General features: G+C 39.6%; 1 protein-coding gene and 1 pseudogene across 1 annotated transcript; both read left to right on the top strand.

Moving 5' to 3' along the window:
- Positions 1 to 1,081: 1,081 nt before the first annotated feature.
- On the top strand, positions 1,082 to 9,168 carry LOC149096499 (uncharacterized; annotated as a pseudogene).
- A 1,059-nt stretch (positions 9,169 to 10,227) lies between these two features.
- LOC149096500 (uncharacterized) lies at positions 10,228 to 14,021 on the top strand. Its single transcript, XM_089280663.1, has one exon. It carries the CDS (start codon positions 10,234 to 10,236, stop codon positions 13,705 to 13,707), a length of 3,474 nt encoding a protein of 1,157 aa, XP_089136789.1. The 5' UTR covers positions 10,228 to 10,233; the 3' UTR covers positions 13,708 to 14,021.
- Positions 14,022 to 17,822: the final 3,801 nt, after the last annotated feature.

Genomic DNA, 17,822 nt, shown 5'->3' on the forward strand with positions numbered 1-17,822 from the left:
CCAGTTCACACTCTTCTACTAACGTACCTTTTCTTGACGTTAGTGTCTCTTTGACTAACGACGGTAGAATATCTACTGACCTCTACACCAAACCTACAGACAAACACCAACATCTACTCTATTCATCTTGTCATCCCTTACATACTAAAAAAGCCATTCCTTTCAGTCTAGCACTCCGCTTACGACGTATCTGTTCTACCGACGCCACGTTTAATACTCGCGCGGCTCAACTTACCACTTACCCAACCGTAATTTCGTCACTAAACAAATACGACGAGCCGCCGACATCCCCCGCAGACTCTCGTTACAAACCAAAGACGTCAACAAACCTAAACGTATACCATTTATAACTACCTTCAATCCATCATTCCCTCACATCTCTAACATCATTAAAAAACATTACAATTTGTTGCTCTCTTCTAACCGCTGCAAAAACGTTTTTCAGCATTTGCCTGTTGTAGCCTTCAGACGCTCCCCTAACCTTCGTGACTTACTAGCAGGAGTACCCAACGACGGTTTCGAAGAAAATCCACCGTACAGTGTGCTTAACATTACCCGAGTGTCGCTACGTCAATCTTGTTTAATATTTAACTTTCCTGGGAAAACAATACCCGCTCTTCACCGCCAGCAAGCATGATTTTGAAGTTATCGGACTCCCAGCCAGCGCTCGACGTTGAGGTCATCAACGAGCCAGCATGCTTTAAATTTGTCACCTAACTAGCCAGCATAAAAAAAGTTTGCCAAAAGTTTGCCAGCATGTTTGAGTATACCATTTTTTGCCAGCCAGCGAGCGAGTAATTTCAATATACCATAGCAAGGTACATTTCCTTAAAACTATTTATATAACAACGGATTTAGTATTGCGTACCCTGAACGCAAAAAAATACGTTAATGGTTTCATTTTTACTTTTGACTGGAAAGGTTTCGTAACACTCAAAAGATTACACTTACCATACAACAGCAAACCAAGAGAGGGAAAGATAAAATGTGCTTGCAGTGTTCTGATTATCCTTGAGGGATCCAAGCTTCACTCTTAAAATAATTCGTGAATTCCTTCCAAAAGAAGAGTGAAGTATAAACAATGTCCATTCGGTTAACAGACGTAATCTAGATATTCAGTTAATGAAGATCTATTGTTGTTATTACAAGTACAACAAGCAACCTATCAGTTGTTTCAAACGCTTACATAAGACAAACTTTCACATTCATTTCATTTCCCAGAGTTATTGTTCCAAAAAGTCAACGAACCTCCATGCAAAGAATTAAAAAACTGTTTAGCTCATGAAGTAAAAGCAAAACAAGATTACAAAGCCCTCACTAGGCTTTGGCTACCAAGTGTCTGTCATTTTCATAATCAAATGAACCTACGAAACAAACAGATGTCAGCTACCTTTATCAGTATAACATTTCCTTGGCGAAATAGCAAATCCCGCAAAAGATTCAATACAGAAGCCGGAAGGATTTGCAGCAAAAGCAATCGCAAGTTGTTCGTAAGGTGATCACCGCAAAAGACTCACTACAGAAACCGCAAGGATTCGCAGCAAAAGCAAGCGTTAGTCGTTCATCAGGTGATCGGCGCAAAGGACTCACGACAGAAGCCGCAAGGGTTCGCAGCAAAAGCAATCGTTACTTGTTCGTCAGGCGATCACCACAAAAGACTCACGACAGAAGCCGCAAGGATTCGCAGCAAAAGCAATCGTTAGTTGATCGTCAGGAGATCACCGCAAAAGATTCACAACAGAAGCCAGAACAGATTCGCACCAAAAGCAATCGTTACTTGTTCGTCAGGCGATCACTGCAAAAGACTCACGACAGAAGCCGCAAGGATTCCCAGCAAAAACAATCGTTAGTAGTTCTTAAAGCGATCACCGCAAAAGACTCACGACATAAGCCGCAAGGATTCGCAGCAAAAGCCGTCGTTAGTTGTTCGTAAGGCGATCACCGCAAAAGACTCACGACAGAAGCCGCAAGGATTCGCAGCGAAAGCAAGCGTTGGTTGTTCGTCAGGCGATCGCCGCAAAAGACTCACGACAGAAGCCGCAAGGGTTCGCAGCAAAAGCAATCGTTAGTAGTTCGTCAGGCGATCACCGCAAAAGACTCACGACAGAAGCCGCAAGGATTCGCAGCAAAAGCAAGCGTTGGTCGTTCGTCAGGCGATCACCGCAAAAGACTCACGACAGAAGCCGCAAGGATTCGCAGCAAAAGCAATCGTTAGTAGTTCGTAAGGCGATCACCGCAAAAGACGCACGACAGAAGCCGCAAGGATTCGCAGCAAAAGCAATCGTTAGTAGTTCGTAAGGCGATCACCGCAAAAGACGCACGACAGAAGCCGCAAGGATTCGCAGCAAAAGCAATCGTTAGTCGTTCGTAAGGCGATCACCGCAAAAGACTCACGACAGAAGCCGCAAGGATTCGCAGCAAAAGCAATCGTTAATAACTGTTGTTCGTAAGGCGATCACGGCAAAAGACTCACGACTGAAGCCGCAAGGATTCGCAGCAAAAGCAATCGTTAGTCGTTCGTAAGGCGATCACCGCAAAAGACTCACGACAGAAGCCGCAAGGATTCGCAGCAAAAGCAATCGTTAGTCGTTCGTAAGGCGATCACCGCAAAAGACTCACGACAGAAGCCGCAAGGATTCGCAGCAAAAGCAATCGTTAGTAGTTCGTAAGGCGATCACCGCAAAAGACTCACGACAGAAGCCGCAAGGATTCGCAGCAAAAGCAATCGTTGGTTGTTCGTCAGGCGATCGCCGCAAAAGACTCACGACAGAAGCCGCAAGGGTTCGCAGCAAAAGCAATCGTTAGTAGTTCGTCAGGCGATCACCGCAAAAGACTCACGACAGAAGCCGCAAGGATTCGCAGCAAAAGCAAGCGTTGGTCGTTCGTCAGGCGATCACCGCAAAAGACTCACGACAGAAGCCGCAAGGATTCGCAGCAAAAGCAATCGTTAGTAGTTCGTAAGGCGATCACCGCAAAAGACGCACGACAGAAGCCGCAAGGATTCGCAGCAAAAGCAATCGTTAGTAGTTCGTAAGGCGATCACCGCAAAAGACGCACGACAGAAGCCGCAAGGATTCGCAGCAAAAGCAATCGTTAGTCGTTCGTAAGGCGATCACCGCAAAAGACTCACGACAGAAGCCGCAAGGATTCGCAGCAAAAGCAATCGTTAATAACTGTTGTTCGTAAGGCGATCACGGCAAAAGACTCACGACAGAAGCCGCAAGGATTCGCAGCAAAAGCAATCGTTAGTCGTTCGTAAGGCGATCACCGCAAAAGACTCACGACAGAAGCCGCAAGGATTCGCAGCAAAAGCAATCGTTAATAACTGTTGTTCGTAAGGCGATCACGGCAAAAGACTCACGACAGAAGTCGGAATGATTCGCAGCAAAAGAAATCGTTAGTTGCTCATAACTGAAGCGACTGGCTTTGCCTTAGTAGTCGTGAGCAGTGATTTTCCAAAACGTTCTTTTTTTTATTTTCCGTGAAACGTGATCTATACCCCCAATCACCCATTCTACTAGTCGACGAACTGAAACGACTTTTGCAATTTTGTGTGGTTCCTGTGCACGTAGTGGGTGCACAGACCTTGTCAAAGCGCCTAATTAGGAATACAACCGCTTTTGTTTGCGGTCATGTCTTAAGGCTCTGTCAAGTTTCTCATGGGTCAACTTATCTCCTGACGTTCCAAAGGTCATTTGCGGCTTCTCGTTTTGAACATGATCAGTGTGATCTCGGATCATAAATCCTGACCTGGATCACCCCAAAGGAATTCGCCCCATTGGCCTTGTGTTAAGCGAGTGAACATGCCGAAAAAAAAAAAATAGGAGTTTTCGCCTTTACGCCCGCCCAATACCACGGGCGACAGATGCCTGCCAAATAATCTGGCAAAATTATTATCCAGACGTGCGCTCCTTGGTCAAAGAATTTTAAACTGGCAGAAGTGTCCATTTCGATATACAGTTCATCGATAGATCATTCATTACACGACTCCAGTTGATTCACGGCACTAGCGTGCAGATTGAAACCGTTGCCTCAACTGGTAGGTCAACGACGAGTTCAAATGAAAGCTGTTTTGGACCGCGTTTATTAAAAAGGTATCAGAGGCATAAGAACCTAGACTCTTCTTAAGGCCTTTGGAACGACAAACGAGCGGAGATCCTGGAGATCGGCCGTGTTCCATTGAAAAAAACGTTTTTAACGGATTCGGCCATTCGAGATACTAGGGTTATTACGTCATTGAAAATGGCAGCTGCTTGTGTTATGCAATTTTTACTGGTTGATGAAAAAGATAAACCGCAACAATCTGACAGTGGAGCCATCATTTTCGGGCATGGCATCACGCGCGCGTTGATTTGCATTTTTTTTTTTTTTTTTGGCAGCGCGTGGCGCTGGGAGTAAGTACGACCGCTTGCGGTTTATCGTCTCGCGTTTTTTACGTCCCAGGGCGGGATTGATTGCTTTTTCGAAAAAGTCACAGCCAGAAAAAACAAAAAAGTCACTTTTTTACCAGCTAGGGACAGTGTTTTAAATAAGTTTTTAGCAAGCCAGACGCTGAAAGAAAATCCCAGCCAGTAAATAATCTAATGCTAATATTTCTCAGCCAGCGTAATTGCAGCCTGTCGAGTGGGTTTTCTGTCGAGCGGCTCCGTCGGGTACTCCTGCTTCAATTTAATGCACAAGACTTGACTGAGTAAGGAAAAAATATTACCTTTGTCAACTTTTGTAAATGAGTATATGTGAATTGAAAATAAAGTCTTGTCTTTTCTTAACGAAGAGCTTTGCCGATGAACTGAGATTCAGTCAAGTGCAATTAATCTTCGACCAAAATGTTTTCGCCGAGGATCTGTCCTACTATGAATATACGCAATTCATAGCTCTTTATTCCTTTATGTAGCCATTACTGCGTTTAATTTACTTTTTCAACTCCGTTATTCTCTGAATATTGAAAACAAATGAACGAAATTCAAAGACTTACCTTTCCTGGTCCAAAACACAATGAAAATTTCACCAGATCCGCCATAATGAAGCCAAATGAAGAAAAATGTCTGCTTTCCTCACAGCCGACTTCGTTGACCTTTAGTCTCTCTCTCTGATTGGCCAGAAAAATGCGGGAAGCCACTGGCAGCCGCGTTTTTCCCGCTGTTTTCGAGCTGTTTTCTTGTACCACCTCCAGGTCAAGTGAAAACTTTTTATTAAAAAAATACACATTGGCAAGAAAGCAAGCTTTCATTTAATCATTAAAACAGAAAAAATTACGAAAACGCAGGCTATCAGGGCGTTAAAAGAGGAGTCGCAGGATATGGCCATATTTGACCTCGCCTTTGACATGACATGACGTAGGATCAAAATTGTACAAAGCCATGGCGCCTTTGAACGCCTTTGACATAATATATCAAAGGTATGCAAAGCCGTGGTGTCTTTGAACGCCTTTGACATAAGAGATCAAAGGTATGCAAAGCTGTGGTGTCTTTGAACGCCTTTAACGCGCGTCAAAACTTAAGTCAAAGTTATTGACATGTTTGACCTCACCTTTAACAGGGATCAAATGTATAGCAAATCCATAAGATATTTGATTCCTCCTTTGACGTGGGTCAAAGGTGGAGTCAAAGTTAACATCACATTTGCCCTCTTCTTTGTCATGGATCAAATGTATCGGCAAAGCCATGACAGTTTTGACATACATTTGACGCACGTCAAAGTTTGGATCAAAGCTATGATCATATTTGACCTCGACTTTGATCAGGATCAAATTTAGAGTAAATCCAATTTTTCGTGCCGTGCACTAATCACGACATTGATTACAGTCACTACAGTAACCAATTCAAAAGACTGACTTTGTAAAATTGTGAAGGTTTAGTTTCCGGTGACTTTTTTGAAAGAAACTTGACAGCCATTTTGCAAGCTATTCCCAAATTCTTAATTACGATATTTAAAAATGACTATTAAAAGCTATTCTCAAATTGTGGGAAATTGTAATGGTTATGATTAATTAGTAACAGGACATCCTGTCATTCGATTCAGTCTGTAATCATACGAGTGATTAACAAAATCGGACGACCGCGAAGTGGGAGTTCGATTTGTTAATCACGAGTATGATTACGGACTGAATCGAATGACAGGATGTCCTATTGCCATTATAAACCGCAAACTATCAAAGAAAGTTTTATTGATAATTCTTAACACACTGAGTCATACTAAGAGTGGATGAAGGGTGATAGAATTAATCCACAATACAAACCTTATTCTCAAAGTAATCCCCCATACAGACCTTATTCTCAAGATGACGTTTGAATTTTCAAGTGTTTGCGTTGCGTGACACCAGGAGCCCATCATTGGTGACACTAAAATGGAGGGCCGAGAGGGCTTTCGCGTCGGTCAAAAGAGGAGTTATCGCTCACGTTTTAAAAGTTTTTTCAGTACAAGAATTATTACTTTCAATGTGTCGAAACTTTCGAGTGATAATTTTTCGTTTCAATGGCAAAATTCAATGACAGATGTTTCCGTTACTTTACGGCCGCCATGTTGGTGCCCCTTGGAAGGGCGTCAAATGACGTCTTCATACAAAGCTCTATAAATTTGAGTGAAACACTTTTCCCGAATAACGCGCGAATGAAAACCCTAAATCTAGACGAAGTTTTTTTACATATCAGTCATCTGTCATATCCCAAATTCTTGACTTGATTTATTGAATTGTTACTATTATTATTTTTGGTTACATGACAATGTAAACGAGCAATATTAAGAAAACAAAAACATATGCCAAATGTCGTGTTTTATAACTTGAATTGCGAATAACGTGCCCAACATAAATGAAAGGTGTTGACTGTGTGATATAAAAAAAGATTTCATGGCCAGTCGAAACTGAAAGCTTATCCTACGATTCGAAAGTGTGATAACTGTCTTGTCATTGTTATTATTGTGACGGAGATTTCCTTTCAGCTGATGCAGACTATAACTTTGAATTCCATTCTGAGTTGAACTTAAATTAAGGAACGATTTACGTACTTTTTTTAAAGCCATTTTGGAAAGGTAAGTACAGAAAATTAAAAACAAACGTTTTGTCCCAAATGTTTTATAATTAAGATAATTTATGCAATTTTCAAAAGGGCAAGAATTTTTAGCATTTGTAAATAATAATTGCTCAAGAAAATATACCCGGCAAAAACAACTGATTTAGGCATTGTGATGCTTGGCGTTGAAGGCCTTGTAATACATTACACAAAACTGATGAAAATATTACTTATTGAAGTGACAAGGTAAATTGTTTTTTATGTGTTCCAGTTGAACTAAACATTGTTCTTTGACTCTTTGAACTGATGAAGTAATAATAAGGAAATAAGAGTTCTTTCAACATCTAGCAATCCATTTAGCTTCATGTAGTTAACGGTCAAAGCACGGATTAAAGCAAAAACGAATTAGAGAACAAACCTTTTATTAATTCTTCTTGCAGGGAAAGTTCTCTTGTGGACATACCTGTTACGTTTGTACTTTTTCATATTCTGAACTGAAGTGGTGAGTAGAACCTTGATTTTCACTTTCCTTGGTTTTAGTCACCTAACTCTGTCTTGGCTAAATCTAAACAACCTTCATATAGCTGACTGTGTTATTGGCTGCTTTACAACAAAATGTTTTGACCATATAAACGTTAAAATTGTCAATGATAATCCACTATCATTATTTACTGCGAATGTTCAACCTCTAAGGCTTTCATCTGAAAATTGTGATGTTTGCACAACTTTATTCTAATAGTATTCCGGCTTTTATTTCAGTAATGTTATATTTAAAATACAAAATGCAGACCTGGGAGTGAAAATGGCAATTTTTATCGTTCAAAACGTTTAGAAGTCTGCCATTATCACCAGTTACAATGAAGTAACATTGTTTCAATCTGAATTTTTAAGTTTGAAGTAAACAATTAAAAGAAAAAAGAACGTAACGAACAATACAGTTCAAAAAAGTTAGGTATCGTGCAGAAAACATTCTTTGTATGTCGTTCCTGTACATTGAAACAAGCCAAACAGCACTAATGCTTTGCTGTCCTTTTTAAAGGAAGATTCCTTTTGCTGACACAGATTGAATTGGGCGTCATTCTGATTTTTAAATCTCAAGAAACGGTAAGGACAGTCAGTTAATAGAACAGATGTAAGGTATCGTCTATTCGAATCTCTCGTTAGATTTCTTTACTGTAAATTTACGAAAAATATTTATTTAAGCTCTAATGTACCATTGTCCTTTCTAGGGGGAGACCCCTGTTCCTGAAAGAGATCGAGTGGGATCTCATTCTGATTCTCACATCCCACATAAAGGTTAAAAAAGTAAGTCGCTTTAGTCGCTATACTTCTTCAGAGTACATTAGTGTTGTACAAACAGATGCAAGAAGGTTTTGAATTTTTAGTGCAGAAATTTATATATTAAACGTCCATCCTCGACGACTTTCAGTTTTGTTGGTTGATCTTCCCCTGTGGTCTTGTCAAGTTTGTTTTATCTTCCTTGTCTGTTTTCTTTCAGTTTAATTTTGCAATTCTATCTCAGTCGGTCATGATTGTCATACAAGAGCATTTATCGTCAGCTGTAGCTTTAAGTTTCTCACGTTTATTTTTGTGTGTGATTACAACTTTGCTCATCTAACTTAACTTTTGTCGGCGAATTGTAAGTTTGACGTAATATATCAAACACGAAAGACCGTGTTTGACCCCATTTCCAAACACCGAGAAGAGAGCTGCAAATACGACGCGTAGCTGAGTATTTTTGACAAACTTCGAGGTATTTGGAAATGCGGTCAAACACTGTCTTGCGTGTTTGATATATCTTCTCAATTGAAACTAAAACTAAGAAGAAAACAGAGAAATAAAATCGTAAAAATCTATGCTAATTAAGATCAAGTATCCAAACACCGTCACGGTCATGTTTTCTTTTGTTTAAACTTGATGAATTATTAATGAGTTTGAGACGCGTTTATCTTTATCCCTTGCTATATTTTTGGCGTGGATTTCTGCTTTGTACTTCTGACATCCTTTGTAATATTTCAGTCTTTATAGTCGCGTAACGCTAGAGGGTAAAACATATTTTTTTTTTTAAGAAATCCAAGTCCATAAGTAAACCTGAAATGTTTTTGTTTTTGTTATCCTACAGACAAAGTCCTGGTGTAAAGTGAAACTGTTGCCTTAAATTCTGTATTCTTTCCCCAACGAAAGAGAAGTGGTGAGTAAAACCTTGATACCATTTCAATTTGATTTACAATTTAGTACCAAATAAGCAAAGCGAACTTTGCTTGTTTTTCACCAAACTAATATAACTCAATAATAACACAAGGTTTACCGTAGTGCTAGTCACTAATCATGTTTCACCGTCAGAAAATTTTCAAAATAAAGTACAGCTCCAGTTTAACTATTTCTGATGATTTCTAGTACTTTCTGAAGGTATCCGGAGTGTCGAGCTACACTATTGAAAAAATTCAGGTAATTTGTCGTCTTATTCTTAATCAGCATTAAGTCGAAAATGTATTAAAACTAGGAATTTCTACCAAAAACAAAAGCTCGTGCTATGGATGCAAAGGCCGGTACGATAATGCTTCCGCCCTTTGTATCGAAGGAAAACTCTTGGTTAACTTACCACGAATAATTTGCATTTCATAGAACGAGTTTGAATCAATTTCCAAACGACGGACCATCAACCAGTTTTTCCAATGAATTCTTCTGCTCGCGCTCTCAAGACATCCGTGCAAATTAATGACTAATTTTTAATAAATATATCTTATTAGATACTTTGGTGTGTAGTATCGCTGCATATTTTTACGAGTTGTGCGGTACGGGCTCGTCAAAATACAGACAATTAATTAATTAATGATTCGGTGTGTTAAAGGGACACAGTCAGCTGGCGCACATGCGCATTAGATACCATTTCATAGCTAATTTGCATTTCACAGAGACGCAATCTGCATTATTTTTAACCAAATATGATAAAATAATATCATAGGATGAGCAGAAACACACTCAAAAACAGGTTTTTCAGTAAACGATTGAAAATCAAGCAAAACACTACGAGGATTGAAGCGGATTTCTAAATGTACTCGACGTGTAACTTTGATTTCAGGCTGAGGTGAACTCTTGTCAAAGTGACAAAACTAGTGTCCAGATCAGTGCGGTCCCACAGCTGACCCTGTCCCTTTAACTGACTTGAAGACAAATTTCTTTTCACTATAATTCTCCTTTAATCCCGACAGAAGTGTTTGACATGAACAACATGGACGAAGTTCTACAAGCCATCTCTATCGGCCTCGTGGTTGCTTGCTTCCTTCTCAACACCAATCGAGTTCTAAAGAGCATCGAAATATGCAAGGAATGCTTGGTCATCTTGAAACACAAAGCATGCATCAAAGACGATAAACTAGTCAAATTATTGTACAAAAGGGTGTGTTTGATACTGTCGAGGGCTTATCGAAATGAAACAAAATACGCAGAAAAAATTCTCCAGATTTATCGTGAAACTGGGGAAAAACTTGAAGAATATAAGCTAAGCTTCGATCTAGCAGCAATGTACTTCCGTCAAAGTAAATACGCAGAAGCGAGAGAACTATGGGAGAAAACGCTCCTAATCGGTACAGAAATTGGTGACAAAAATGGAGAAGCCTCCTCTTACGGAAACCTTGGAGCTGTGTATCAATCAGTTGGCAAATATGACAAGGCAAGAGAACACTTCGAGAAATCACTTGTCATCAACAAAGAAATCGGTGACAGAAACGGAGAAGCCGACTGTTACCTAAACCTTGGAGCTGTGAATAAATCAGTTGGCAAATATGACAAGGCAAGAGAACATCTCGAGAAATCACTTACGATCAACAAAGAAATCGGTGACAGAAACGGAGAAGCCAGCTGTTACGGAAACCTTGGAGCTGTGTATAGATCAGTTGGCAAATATGAAAAGGCGAGACAACATCTCGAGAAATCACTCTTCATCAATAAAGAAATCGGTGACAGAAATGGAGAAGCCAACTGTTACGGAAACCTTGGAGTTGAGTATCAATCAGTTGGCAAATATGACAAGGCGAGAGAACATCTCGAGAAATCACTTGTCATCAACAAAGAAATCGGTCACAGAAATGGAGAAGCCAAGTGTTACATGAACCTTGGAGCTGTGTATCAATCAGTTAGCAAATATGACAAGGCAAGAGAACATTTCGAGAAATCACTTGTCATCAACAAAGAAATCGGTGACAGAAACGGAGAAGCCGGCTGTTACCTAAACCTTGGAGTTATGTATAAATCAGTTGGCAAATATGACAAGGCAAGAGAACATTTCGAGAAATCACTTGCAATCAAGACAGATATCGGTGACAGAAATGGAGAAGCCAACTGTTACATGAGCCTTGGAAGTTTGTGTCGATTAGTTGGCAAAGGTGAAAAGGCCAGAGAACATCTCGAGAAATCACTTGTCATCACCAAAGAAATCGGTGACAGAGATGGAGAAGCCAGATGTTACAGGAGCCTTGGAGCTGTGTATGATTCAGTTGGCAAATATGACAAGGCAAGAGAACATCTCGAGAAATCACTTACGATCAACAAAGAAATTGGTGACAGAGATGGAGAAGCCGACTGTTACCAAAGCCTTGGAGCTGTGTATGATTCAGTTGGCAAATATGAAAAGGCAAGAGAACATCTCGAGAAATCACTTGCAATCAAGACAGAAATCGGTGACATAGATGGAGTAGCCACCTCTTACATGAGCCTTGGATTGTTGTATCAATCAGTTGGCGAAGAAGATAAGGCTAATGAACACTTGGAGAAAGCATTGGCGATCAAGAGAAAAACTGGTGACAAGGAGGGAGTAATTATGTGTTGCAATAATCTCGCCTTTTTATTTTCCTCTCTTGGTAAATATCCCAAGGCTAACAAATATAATCAGGAAGCACTTTCCATCGCACCAGAAATTGGACACAGGGAGGGGAAAGCCTTCTCTTTATTAGCGCAAGGAAATATCTTGTACTCAATTCATAACTATGTCAAGGGTAAAGAGTATTACGAAGAAGCAATTGCCATCTGCAAAGAAATTGGACAACGATATTTAGAAGCCGGTTGTTGCATATGTTCAGGAAAGGTTCTTTTCAAAGATGGTGAATATGTTAAGGCTGAAGAACATTACACGAAGTCACTTGCCATTAGTGAGGACATTGGAGATGTTTCTCTGCAGTACCAATCGCTCAAAGAACTAGCATGCTTAAGAATACAAGAAGGCAAGAATCAGGAAGCTACCACGTACTTACTTACTGCCGTCGAAAAATGCGAGAAAATGCGCGGCTCCCTACGAGATAACGATCAATGGAAGATATCGTTTTCGGATAACAAAATTTCTTCCTACAAGATCCTCTGTACATTGCTTTGTAAAACCAGAAATCTCGTGCCAGCTTTGTATGTTTCAGAGCTTGGGAAGGCCAGGGCTTTGGCAGATTTGATGTCAGCTAAGTACTCTGTGAAGAATCAAGTATCCGCTAATCCTCAAACATGGTCTGGAATTGAAAGCATCATCGACAGAGAACGTAATTGTTCTTGTCTATACCTCTCCTATTCTTTTGACAGCATGTATATCTGGATTCTTAAAAGAGGTGGAGTCACGTATTTCCGAGAAATTGAGGGAAAGGACCTTATTGCTTACGAACGACCTGTTAAAAATCTTGAAGACTTTTTTGCCAACAAAAGCTTTAGAAGTTTTGGCACGTCACCATGGCCAACGGAGCTACGCAAAGATGAGTCTTTAAATGCCATACAAGGTAAATCCAATTCATGGGAGGATGACAGCTATGAAGGTTTCCGGATTGGAAATGAAAGTAAAGAGAACCAAGGTCCAAAAATGAATCTTCCTCTGTGTTACAAACTAATCATCGCTCCTGTGGCTGACTTGCTTGACGGCTCGGAAATCATCGTCGTTCCCGATCGTTCTTTATACAACATTCCATTTGCCGCGTTGCCTGATGAAAGTGGGAAGACCTTATCAGAAACTTTCAAGATCCGGGTCGCTCCTTCTTTAACAACTCTCAGGCTCATCCTTGACAGCCCAGCAGACTATCACAGTCAGACCGGTGCACTGATAGTGGGGAATCCTGATGTTGGTGAGGTGATTTTCAAAGGATGTCTAAAGTCCATTTCGCGACTGCCTTGCGCAGAAGTGGAAGCGAAGATGGTAGGAAGAAAGCTGGGTGTTGAGCCTTTACTAGGACAACAGGCTACTAAGCAGGCGGTACTTCAAGCAATGGATTCGGTGGCTCTGATTCATTTGGCTGCTCACGGTGATGCAGAAAGAGGAGAGATTGCCCTGGCACCTTCTTTTCGCATTCCTAACGGTATTCCTCGAGAGGGGCTCTACTTATTGACAATGTCGGACATTTCAAAAGTTCAACTGCGAGCTAAACTGGTAGTCCTTAGCTGTTGCCATAGTGCACGTGGAGAGATTAAGGCCGAGGGAGCGGTTGGAATTGCTCGAGCATTCCTAGGATCTGGCGCACGCTCAGTGTTGGTGTCACTGTGGGCCATAGAAGACAACTCAACAGAGCAGTTAATGAGTCACTTCTACGATCACCTTGTTCGTGGGGAAAGCGCTAGTGACTCTCTTCACCAGGCTATGAAGTGGATGAGATGTAACGGCTACTCTGACGTGAAGCAGTGGGCGCCTTTCATACTGATTGGGGATAACGTGAACTTTGATTTTGGAAAGTAAGGTAAGTTTACTTGAAAAAGCGCTTTCTGTTTTCTAACAAAGGATTCGTGGTAACTGTTCAGTATTTTGCTGAGGAATTATCGATCGGGCTGAGTGTGTTTTCAAGAAGAGTAAGGTGCAGCATATCTGATTTTTTGATTACTATTGTTGTTTTTCTGTTCTTCTGCGCGGACATGGTATTTTATAATAACTGACCTGCTTTCGATGAGAATAGGGACCATGAAATTACGTAACCTGAAAAGCAGGCTTCACTGACGAAATTTCGGGTATTAATCGCACTCAACTGTAAACGTTACAGTGGAACTTCGCATGTTTCCAGCAAAGTGTTTTATCAAACAATTAAGGAAGCAACTACCCATATATTATTTTAATGGTGTTTTATGTAATCGCGAAGTACGTTTGGGAAATTTAGAAAGCACAAGCCACAAGGTAATGTCTTCCACACTTCTCAAGTGGTTTTGACGAGCCGTAATGTTTTATGGCAAATTAATCTTTTTCTTTGACTTATTTAATTTTTATGCAGATTTAACCGTGGCAACACGATTAAACACAAAAATCACGATTATTTACGTTTCATACAAAGGCAAAATATAGCTTTTCAGGCAATCAGCTAACAGTTTTTCTAGAAAACGTTCAATTGAGATTGACTGATGTAGCCGAACACAAGCCTTTTTCATAGTTTTACACTTTGTCTGTTTTTTTTTTTTTTTTTTTTGGTTTTTGGTTTTTTTTTTCCTTTCAGCTGTCTCTGTTGGACAAACTGACCAGCGGAAACAAGTGAGAAAGACAAAGCACAATGACCTCAAGAGACAGTTTTCAAGCCAGTGGTGTGTCTCAGTTAGTAATGTAATTTGACCCTTTTCAAAAGTTTTGGTGCCCTTTGAACCAAAAAATCATTCGGCAGGATTGAAACTGGGTAAAATACTTCGCAAAACGTTTCAACTTTTTTATTTAGTATCTATTTTCGAAACAAAAGCTAGCTTTACTCACACAAGTATGCAATGATTTTACTAGAGCTATTACCCGTAAGCTTTCAGTCAAAGAACATTTGAAACTTAAGGTAGCTCAGAACACTTTCCAGCACTTTCAAGACTATGGTTCAAGCACTCTTTATCAGTTGATGCCACAATCATTGAGCCAAAAAACTACCCAATCATTGATAAACACGTTGTTTGCTATTTTCTTGACACTAGAGGTTACCACAGCATCAGTATTTTAGCTTTAGTAGTTACATTTATTCGAAAATTTAAGGTAGCTCTGAGCCCCATGTACAGAATTTTTCTAAACTTTGCCAAAAGTTGCATCTTATCCTTAACGAAGTTCGATCAAAGAATGCATGGGTTTCGCTGTGCCGTTTTGGAAACATAAGTAGGTCGTACCTCTGCTATCGTGACGCAATCGTCCAGTTATATTTGTAGATAAGGCACCTAAAGAGACTGACACTAAGTAACAATTGTTAACATGACTTAAAAAGAGAATATTATTCTAAGCAAAGAAGGGTCCACAACGTAGTGTACAGGACATTTCTAGTCAGAAATTCCAATATTTAACCAGCTTTCAGAGTGAAAGAGCTTTACGATGTAAACTTTTAGCGATTATTAGAAGTAAAATTAGTTGTACTTTGAAACGCATAAACTGTAAAAAAAAATTCATACCCCATTGGTTAAATAAAGTTTTATGTTACGTTATGTTATGTAAAAAAAAAAAGAAAAAAAATGTCTTAAGAAGAAACGTAAAAGAGCCAATCAAAAGTGAAGTTAAATTTAGACTAAAAAATTGAAGTTGAAATGAATTTATTTTTACCACTTAGGTTTGCAATTACATTTTGTAAATAGTGCGCCTGAAAACGTCGACCCTTAATAATATACATTAGGAACTTAGAAGTTTTAAGTAAAGTAGTGTGAGGAACAATTTGCACAGCGTTTATCGTAAAAAAGCAGTGATCATAAGGCTATTGTTGTTGATTAAAGGAGTAATAAATTAAAATAAAACTCTAAAGAATAATTGTCCATTTATGTAAACTACTTCACAGAATGAGCACAGTTGTTATTAGTATGTAGCGATGCGGGATTCTCACAAAATTTCTGTGACGTTGAAATTGCGAACTAAAACGGGGACGAATTCAAAGAACAATGGCCTCTGCAAATTTTCATTTCGGATTCAAAATACCGTACACGCGTTAACAGGAAAAACTCAAGTCTTGCCCTTTTAATTTGGCCAGTGCTGCGTGAGTTATCTATGTTTTGTTTTATAATCTTGAAAATTCGATTGTTTCAGGGGGAACAGTTCAGAAAAAGGCGAAAACGTTTGTTCTATATCACCTTGCATGTTCACAGCCATTTTAATAAACCTGATCGTTTTCTAAGAACGCCAGTGACCTAAAATTTTCCAGCGCAAAATTTAACCATGCGAAATTAGGTTCTGAACGAAAAACGTGCTCTTATTGAAAGCGAAAAAGACTTGTCTGACTCGTGCAAAATTTTTTGATCTCATTGTAATAAGTCAAAAACGCAACTTACTTAGAAGATATCGTACTGATGTAGGCTCATTGGGGAAATCCCTTCGCTCTTACTATCAAAAGGAGTTGTCTTATTGGTTACAGTCGGCTCCACTTTCATTTGTCATTTCGGGTTATTGTTGAGAGGAAGACAGCAAAGAAATCTACTCTCTCTGTTGTTCGGTAGAAAAAGGTAATGCTGGAGCGGTTTTCACGTGAATGTCCAAAGTTGTACCCATTTACTTTGGTTTTGCATTTCTACGTTTTTTGTTTAGTTACTGAAACACTCGCGCCATTTTCGCATCCAATCAGAAGTAAAGCCAACTGAATCGTAACTCGCTCGCACATGTTTTCCCGCGTTTCACGACGATCACCTGTTAAAGCGAGGTGATGTGATTGGTTCACTCGATCGCTCGTGTGTTTTGTGATTGGTTACTTTGGCGTGGATTTCAATTAACATTCAAATGAAAATCTCTCTGTGTAAAGCTTTTGACTAGAGCTAGCGGTTGCATCTTAACCCTTTGAGCCCCAATTACGCATATATGGCAGCCAAAAAACCTGACTAAACGGTTAAAAACGGTATTTTTTAGCGAAAGTTTGGTATTCAAAGGGCTAACTATTTTTAACTAGTTATGTGATCTTACGGGGAAACCACAAACTTCGGTTTTGCTGAATTAACCTCTCTATTGCTCGGTCAATACAGGAAAACAGAAGACCGGACGTTCGAAGTTGATAAATAGCAAATTATATGGCAATTGCTTTCGACAAAGATTTTTGAATTAAAAAGGGTCACAGCTCCGTTTACATGTACAAACCATGCGCTTTTAAAATTCGTCTCACCTTAATGGATATACGGGATTAGTCAAACGCCCGTCCACATTACGCTGGAGAAATTTGAAAACGCTGCTTTATTTCTATCGTTAGGCGTACTGTCCAAACTAAACCGTCACGAAAACGGAGCTTTTCGAAAACGTTTTTCAAACCATAGGAATTTGAAAACGACGGCCTTGCGTTCTTGTTTGGTCGGAAAACATTTTGAAAACGGAGCTTCTCGATCGAAAACGATGACTTCACGATTCGCGTGTAATTTCCCTGACCTAGTTTTTCTCAAACGCAAATCTAAAATGACTGGTAATTGTTGCGTTTTCAAATTTCTCCGGCGTAGTGTGGACGGAAAATATTTGACGCGTTTTGAAATTGAAAACTCCGTTTTCGAATTTTTCATGTGTAGTCAGTGCACGAGGTCTTACATAGAAATGATCTACGGAGTAGTCCGTTCAAAATGCTTTTATTTTCTTAAGACTTGAAATAGAAATCAAAACTAAATATTTCTGTTGTGGTTTTTGACAGCCGTGATGAAATTTCGTCAACGTTTCAAAGAACTCAGTGGCCATGAAAAGTCTGTCAAAGTCACGCGTTTTACAAATTCCGTCTTCTTGTTGAAATCCTTTCTCGTCAGGGCAATAGAATGCACTTGGCCAGTGTTCATTGATTGACACTCATTTTTCTGCAGCTGTTGCAGTTTCTGAGAAAAAGGTAACAGTTTTTAATTATATCTTGCTCATCTTTTTTTAGTAGGGCATAAACAATTGTAAAAAATACTAAACTACATTAGAAA

This window comes from Orbicella faveolata, unplaced genomic scaffold (assembly GCF_042242905.1).
Source record: "Orbicella faveolata isolate gen_17 unplaced genomic scaffold, um_ofav_v1 contig_48, whole genome shotgun sequence".
Classification (NCBI taxonomy): Eukaryota; Metazoa; Cnidaria; class Anthozoa; order Scleractinia; family Merulinidae; genus Orbicella; species Orbicella faveolata.

Excerpts from the sequence above, each read along its gene's own strand:
- LOC149096500 (XM_089280663.1), top strand. The coding sequence starts at position 10,234 with ATGAACAACATGGACGAAGTTCTACAAGCCATCTCTATCGGCCTCGTG.